Source organism: Lipotes vexillifer, unplaced genomic scaffold (genome assembly GCF_000442215.2).
Source record: "Lipotes vexillifer unplaced genomic scaffold, Lipotes_vexillifer_v1.1 scaffold172, whole genome shotgun sequence".
In the NCBI taxonomy this organism is placed as follows: Eukaryota; Metazoa; Chordata; class Mammalia; order Artiodactyla; family Lipotidae; genus Lipotes; species Lipotes vexillifer.
Window position 1 is genome coordinate 887064 of NW_006776799.1, and position 8623 is coordinate 895686.

The following is an 8623-nucleotide window of genomic DNA, read 5'->3' on the forward strand; positions in this document are numbered from 1 at the left end:
AGGGCCATGTCAAGGAGTGTGTCTAGATGTGGCTGTGGGCTCAAGAAGTCTTTAGGCAGCCTGGCTGCTAGTGGGTTGGGGCTGTGTTCCTGCCCTTTTGGTTTTTGGCCTGAGGTGTTCCAGCCCTGGAGCTTATAGGCAGTTGGGTGCAACCAGGTCTCAGTCAAAGGACCCAAGATGTCTGCCTCTAGCTAAAGTTCACGTAGGTCCCTGCTATGCCTGCCACCTCCCCAGGAGACCTTCCAAGACCAGCAGGTAATTCTGGCCCAGGCTCCTGTGGAGTCTCTGCTTTTGCCCTGGGTCCCGGTGTGCACCCTCCAAGAGTGAAGTCTCTGTTTCCCCCAATCCTGTGGAGCTCCTGCAGTTGAGCCCCACTGGCCTTCAGAGCCAATTGCTGTGGGTATTCCTCCTCCCAATGCTGAACCCCGAGGCATGGTGTGGAGCTCAGAGCTCACTCCTGTGGGAAAACTTATGTGATACAATTATTCTCCAGTTTGTGGTTCTCCCACCCAGGTGGTATGGGATTTGATTATATCATGAGAGCGCCCCTCCTACTATCTCATGGTTTCTTCTTTATGTCTTTGGATATAGAATATCTTGTTTTGGAAGATTCCAGTCTTTTTAATTGATAGTTGTTCAGCAGTTAGTTGTGATTTTGATGTTCTCCTGAGAGCAAGGTCCTTCTGCTCTGCCATCTTGTCTCTGAATGTCCTATTTTTTAAGTCTCCTTTAAAAGAGAGATTGTATAGAGTTTAGCATTCTTCAGCATGTTGATATTTGTTGAAGTAGCTTAAGCATTTTCCTAATCTTTGATATTTTGAAGCGATGTGATGGTAGAACCACATTTGTAATCACAATCAAAAGTAGTAATTGTGTCCTCTAATATGTATACTCACGTAGAAGTTGAAATACACTTTTGAAACATTCAAATGCAATTCAACACATTTGTCTGGTGCAGAACAAACACGAGGACATCTTAAAAAACATGCCGTTTCCCACTCATCTACACATATACATAAGTATATACACAAATATACATGTAGTACAGACATGTACACACACACACAGTAATTCTTTATTTGGCATCTGAATACAAAAGTCCATATATCATTGCATGATGTAGAAGACAGCTGACAAAGAAATGTTTTTAAAGTTATAAGGTTCTTGGTGGTTCATTTCTTGGGGACTTTGAAGCAGTGCTTCAGCAATTAGGAGTTCTGGACACTAGACTTTTCAAGGCCAACAGTGAAACATAATTAAATGGTTTTGGAAAAGCCTTCTGACATAATTATGCTATCATATGTTTAAATTAGGAAAATCTGTAATATATTCATGGACCCTCTGAACATATCTGACTTGACCTATTTTTCCTTTCAGCTATTTATTTGTCAGTATCACATATGGCTGGCAGCAGACACAAGGGGTATCTTGGTACTCATACCTGGAAACCCTATGCTCAACATCATTGTCAGCACTTTCATATTTGTTTGTGTGGCACATGAAATTTCTCAGATCACTAATGATCTTGCACAGATTATTATTCCTAAAGATAACTCAGCTCTGTTGAAAAGATTGGCATGTATAGCTGCATTTTTTTGTGGACTCCTCATCTTATCATCTGTTCAAGATAAATCAAGACATTAGGATACTAAAACCTTAAACTCTTCATATTAACTGTGTCTACCTGGAGGAGAACAGCATCTGTCTGAAGATACAAATGTCTATGTAAATAAAAATTGGTGTGACAAGAAGATAGCTCAGTGACATCTGTTCAACATGGGTGGTTGTATATTTTGGAAATGTACATATAATGTGAAATACTGAAGAAAATCAAAGCAGAGTGCATTGTATAGGACTGCATGTGAAAAGTCTTTTCTACTGGATCTGTATTTCCTTTTATAAGTGATTTTAAGTTAACATATGAAGGCAGGGAAATAATTACCTTTCCAGTAAAAAATACAGATAATTAGCTTAGTGACACCACTGAGTGTTTTGATATTTACTAAATTTGTGGTAATAAAATTGTATGCACCTATATTCATCATGGAACTTCTATTTCGTTGAAAACTTTCTTAAGAAAGACTGCAATATTGTTTTCTTATATGTGCAATGATGTGGAATGACAAACAGTATGTCTTCTGTGTTCATGTTCTGATTGTTATGTTTCCTGACATGAGTTTTCTTCCTAAGTATGGTTTTCAGGTATATAAGCCTAAAATCTTTGTACACTTTGTCTCAAAGTTGTTCTAGGCTCCATGACAGGGTTTTGTCATTGATACTGTTGTAGCTTTTTATAAAAAGGCCATTTTTTCTTTCTAGTCCAAACATTCACCTGTTTCCTTTCTTTAAGCTATACCAGTGTAATACCAGTTACCTGTGGATCCATTGAATATGCTTTCCCCCATCTAATTAATTTTGTATATTATTTCCAATGTTTGGAAGCTCTTTATAACCATTTTGGTATTTCCTGTTACTCCCTCCTATTTTTAAAAAAATATTTATCAATCTAAACTTGTTCAGTGTAGTAAAGATTCAAGTTATGTTTGAGATGTATAACCATAAGTAGAATTTTAAGTAAACCGGTGACCTTGGGCAATGTATGTTTTTGGTTTTGTTACAAACTGTTAGAGGTATAAATGTATCTGTTGTACAGATTTGATTATAAATTTTAATGTTTGAAAGATTGCACTTGTTTGCTGTTACTGTGTATGGGGTAAAATATTTTTTGTTCACGGTATATGAAAATATGGAGTAATTTAAACAGTAAATAAACATTCTGTGGATGCTTATTTTTGTATTGTAAAGTATCAATTAAACTTTTTTTTTTAAAGCTGCATCCATTAATGATTGGTTCAAATGTCTAATTCATTTCCTCAGCTTAAATTTACTTTTTCAATCTCTTAGCATATATGGGTAAGTCACTGTGATAGTTAAAGAATAATTTAGTTATCAGTGCTTCAGAGGATAATCTGCCTTTCTGCCCATGAGTTAAAACATTGTTTTATTAGTAAGTTTTTTTGTTTGTTTTTTTTTTTTGCGGTACGCGGGCCTCTCACTGCTGTGGCCTCTCCCATTGCGGAGCACAGGCTCCGGACGCGCAGGCTCCCCAGCTATGGCTCACGGGCCCAGCTGCTCCGCAGCATGTGGGATCTTCCTGGACCAGGGCACGAACCCGTGTGCCCTGCATCGGCAGGTGGACTCTCAACCACTGCGCCACCAGGGAAGCCCCCCATGTTAAAGATTTTTAAAATTTATTTCTTTAGCACTGGATTTATGTGCTAGTGATATATTTCCATTAATTGAGGAATATTTCTCAAACAGATGTGTGGTCTTTTTCCTCTCTTCTTCTGCCCTTACTTAATCTTTTGACATTTCCCAGATAGACAATTGTAATGATTCATTGCTCTGCCTCCTAGACTGCAGGCTTATAAGTAGAGAATAGTATAGTTATAAATCAAAAACTTCCAAGTACTGTGATCACATTATTCTTGCTGGTGTGGCTTGCCAATAAGTAGAGTGCATTTTAATTTACCTTGTAAGTTTTATCATCTGAGAAAGATTCCTCCTGATGAAACAATTGAAAAAGAAAGATGACCATTATTTGTTTTTTTTTTTTTTGCGGTACGCGGGCCTCTCACTGTTGTGGCTTCTCCTGTTGCGGAGCACAGGCTCCGGACGCGCAGGCTCAGCAGCCATGGCTCACGGGCCCAGCCGCTCCGCGGCATGTGGGATCCTCCCAGACCGGGGCACGAACCCATGTCCCCTGCATCGGCAGGCGGACTCTCAACCACTGCGCCACCAGGGAAGCCCCATTATTTGTTTTTTAAAAGTACTTATGTCTTCTAATAGTGATAGCCAAGTAAAAAGTTTTTTCCTAAAACTCGGAACTGGTAAGCCCTATTTCTTTATCACGTGTTCTCATTTAATTTATATGTATAAAATAAAACAGTGGCACATAAAAATTAAAATCAAAATATGCATTTGTCATTAAAATACATTATATTTGATTTTCTTAATGAGTCTTTATGGATAGGAGGTTATTGTGGTATTAGTTACAACGATAGCATCTATGGTATGTTTTAATATTTTTTCTGCATTGACTCACATAGTGATTATTTGCATTAATCATACCATTCTTCAGAAAAAAGATGTTTAACAGAATATTTAGATATGCTAAAATTTAGATAAAACCACAGGTTCTCTAAAACTCAAATTTTCTATAATATAAATCATGTTGAAAAATCTATCATCTGGCCCCAAAAGGTACTTGCTTGACTCAGTCTAACCCAATCCTTCCCCGTTTCCCTTGTCAAACGGTCCCATTTTTATGGATAGCCAACATAGCATTAAAAATTCAGAGCCTTCACCTAAAACCATTCTCTGTACCTATGAACCGAATCCTATTATTTGTTTTAGGTGCTGGTATAAGATAACATTTATATCCTACCATTCCATTGTAAGATAAGTTAACCAGTTAAAATTTTAAAGATGGGTGAATATTACTTCAAATGTTAGTGAGCATAGGAAGCTTTTAAGCTTGGTAAAATTAACTTTAATGATAAGCATGTCTGTGTTTATGTATATTTTTTTACTAGCTTGTAAAAATATGTATATAGGGCTTCCCTGGTGGCGCAGTGGTCGAGAGTCCGCCTGCCGATGCAGGGGACACAGGTTGGTGCCCCGATCCGGGAAGATACCACATGCCGCGGAGCGGCTGGGCCGTGAGCCATGGCCGCTGAGCCTGCGCGTCCGGAGCCTGTGCTCCGCAAGGGGAGAGGCCACAACAGTGAGAGGCCCGCGTACCACAAAAAAAAAAAATGTATATAAACTATTAAGCCTAAACAAATAAACCATAGGACCTAGGGCAGAACCTTCATAAAACAGACTAAGTAAGAACAGTTTGTCAAAGAACATGCAATTTCTACGAGAATGCCTCTCCCCCTTTAGATTGATAAGAGGGGAAGAGGCAGTCTAGTAAACTTGAGAGCCAAGTTGGAATTTTTATGTTGAACAATATTAAATCGCTAATATGCTATCATTTTGACCTACAAAAATGGCAGTTTCATAGGGCTCAACCTAACAGCTTCCCTTGATTAAAACAACAACTTGGGTAGTTTCCTGCAGAATTGATGTTGACAACTTCAAAAATTCTAAATATTAAGATACTCATGCTTGAAAAGCACGTTTAAATCTGTATTGGTCTTTTAGTGAAATCCCTCCTAGCATCTTGTATTATATGAATTAGAATTATAAAACTTCTGTAAAAGATCCATAAGGTAGTATAAACGAGACTATTTTCTAAAAGTAGAGTTGAATATATTATGAGCTATAATACATCTAACATTAAGAAATAAGACAAATTTCTGTGATTAAAAACTTCCGACAAACAAAAGTCCAGGACCAGATGGCTTCACAGGCGAATTCTAGTGAACATTTAGAGAAGAGCTAACACCTATCCTTCTGAAACTTCCCAGAAATTGCAGGGGAAGGAACACTCCCAAGCTCATTCTACGAGGCCACCATCACCCTGATAACCAAAACCAGACAAACGCACCACAAAACAAAATTACAGGCCAGTATCACTGATGAACATAAAAACAAAAATCCTCAACAAAACACTAGCAAACCGAATCCAAGAACATTGTAAAGGGATCATAAACCAGGATCAAGTGGGATTTACCCCAGGCATGCAAGGTTTCTTCAGTATATGCAAATCAATCACTGGGATACACCACATTAACAAATTGAAGAATAAACGCCATATGATCATCTCAATATATGCAGGAAAAGCTTTTGAGAAAATTCAACACCCATTTATGAGAAAAACTCTCCAGAAAGTGGGCATGAAGGGAACCTACCTCAACATAATAAAGGCCATATATGACAAACCCACAGCGAACATCATACTCGGTGAAAAGCTGAAAGCGTTCCCTCTAAGATCAGGAACAAGACAAGGATGTTCACTCTTGTCACTTTTATTCAACATAGTTCTGGAAGTTCTAGCCACGGCAATCAGAGAAGAAGAAACAAAAGGGATCCAAATTAAAAAAGAAGTAAAACTGTCACTGTTTGCAGATGACATGATACTGTACACAATTATTTACAAAATACTTTAAAAAATACCATTCCAAAGCATAAAAAGGGGGTAGATCAACATTTTAAAAGGAAATTTATGCTTACCTAGAAGTGTTTGTCATGTGCAGGCAAAATCTTCATCCTTAAAAGTAACTTTTATGATATTTAAATTCAGCTGATTGTATTAGCATTTACTTCACTAATACCTAGGCGTCCTATTACATAGAAGACATTTGAGAGAATTTTTTAATAATGAAAGTCACTTAAAAGGATCAAAAACGTAACAATTTTTTAAAATTCTACAGCTACCACAGATGGATTATTTCTTTTAATCGCCACTTCTAAAATAATAAACTAGAATTTAGCAGGTGGTAAAAAGTTCTCCATGTTTATGTCTTTTTAATATGAATTCCAGCCAGACCAATCTTACTGTTCCCCAAATATACTATTCCTTTGTTCCCACTCTTCATCTACCTAGATCCAACTTAACATAGAATTTAAACTCTGCCTTTTCTGTGACACCAATACTTTATCTTCTTTTGAACTATTCTAGCATTAGTTACCTGGTGCCATTATGTTGTCATTTCTTCCATTCCTTCAATAAGACTGTAACTCCAGAGTCAAGATGGATATAGTAACGTGCTATACACAAAGTAGGTATAGAGAGGCTTGACCATCAGCTAACGGACTCTGGCTTTATTTTCTCCCATCTTAGAAACAAAATTCCTCTATCTCTAGCATTCCCAAAGCTACTGCTTCATTTATCTTCTCCTCCAGACCTGAACTGTTCTTGTCAAAATCAGCAAGAGCTTCCATATTGCTAAATCCATTGATTAGTTCTGAGTTTTCACCCTACTTGACCTGTGGGCAGTATTTGACGCAGTTGATTTAATGCCTCCCTTTTCAACCATCTCCTTCACTATGCTTCCAGGACATCACCATTTCCCGTTTTCTCCCTACCTCAGTAGCCATTCCTTCACAGTCCGGGATACTGGATCCTCTTCACACCCTCAGTCTCTAAACAATTTCCCAGAGGTCAGTCCTCAGAACTTTAGGTGATATTACTTAAGGAGTATGAATAGTCACACGGCTTTAAACATTATCTACATTTTGATGTCTACCAAATTTTTGTGTTTAGTCTGAATTTCTTCCCGAAAATTCAAATCCAGATACCTACCTGCGTACTTTAACGTCTCCATTTGAATATCTAAAGGACATCTCAAACTTTACAAGTCTAAAACAAAACTAAGCTTCCCCACTGCTGGCCACAAACAAAAACACCCACAGTCTTTTTCTCAGTAAATGGCAACTACATTCTTCAGGTGCTCAAATAAAAAATTTTTGACTCATACTTTTTGTCTCATATTGTAGCAAAACTTGTCAGCTTCATCTTCAAAATATATCCATAATTCAATAATCCAACCACTTTTCATCATCCCCTATGTTATCACCTTGTTCCAGAAGTCCACCAGCTCTTTCCTGGATTATGGTACTAGTCAGCTTCATTTTTCTCTGTAGTTCCAACATACTTAACACTTTTTATTTTCCTATTTTTTTAATCTTCCATCTCCCCCCGATTAAAATGTAGTCTTTCTGAGGACAGGGATTTTTCTGTTTTACTCTCTATGGTATCCGCAGCTCCTAGAACAATACCTCTCAATTAGTTGCTGAATGAACTAATAAATAAATGCTACAGAAACTGTCAAGTACTAACCCCATACAATGCAGGTGGGCAGCCCTGCAAATGATGAAAAGGAAAATTATTTTCCCAACTGCCTTCTTAGTGATTTGGACAGGAGGTTAAAGATATACTTTATTTGGCTGTTAGCATGTTGATTTGAATAATGTTATAAAAAATTTAACCCACTTATACAGCCAGATGAAGAGTGAGTTTAAATAGTCACATGGCACATAACCTGTGACTCTGCAGCAGGGTAAGAGTCTTTCTGTCCTGGATGCAAACTACTTGCAGACCTGAGTGCTTGCCATACCAGGCAGAACATAAGCTTTCACTCGCTGTGAGTCCTACCGTTCTTCATTTTTTTGCTTTATGCTGGGGGAAAATGTCAACTGCAATTTGTTATTGTACTTATACTATTATATTTGTTATAGTAGAGAGAATTCTTTCTTTGGAATCCTATCTCTATCAAAAGTGGAAAATGAAAAGATAAACTAAGAAAGCCATGTATTTTTAAAAAAGATTGTGCTTTTTGTGGAAGTCAAAAATATTGTTCTGTGTTCAAACTGTGACTATGTCATAAAATACTACTTAAAAATACTACTTAAACCGTTATGAAATAAACTATATTAAAAACTATTGCCAGTACCTAAAATGTATATATGAGTGCCAGTACAAGTAAAATCAGATTAATTAATTAAATGAAAACCTCAAATTTCAACAGGACTTTAATGAAAATTTTTTAAATGATAACGCTGTGAAATTCAGATATATATTAAGTGAAAAAATTGCACCAGGACATTTAACAGATGGTAAGTTTTAAAAGCATATCCATTTAATATAGCAGAAGTTACATGCCAAAAAAATAAG

The 8623-nt window shown here is 37.1% G+C and overlaps 1 protein-coding gene across 2 annotated transcripts in view; it reads left to right on the forward strand.

Annotated features, from left to right (window-relative positions):
• CASD1 (CAS1 domain sialic acid O acetyltransferase 1) overlaps positions 1 to 2789 on the forward strand; it is a 76698-nt gene extending 73909 nt beyond the window's left edge. Inside the window, exon 18 of one of the 2 annotated variants that reach the window (XM_007450645.1) lies at positions 1378 to 2789. In XM_007450645.1, coding sequence (XP_007450707.1) covers positions 1378 to 1644 — 267 coding nt within the window. In that variant the 3' untranslated portion in view covers positions 1645 to 2789. The remainder of the gene's footprint in view (positions 1 to 1377) is intronic. The other variant, XM_007450646.1, reaches the window with a different exon arrangement.
• Positions 2790 to 8623: the final 5834 nt, after the last annotated feature.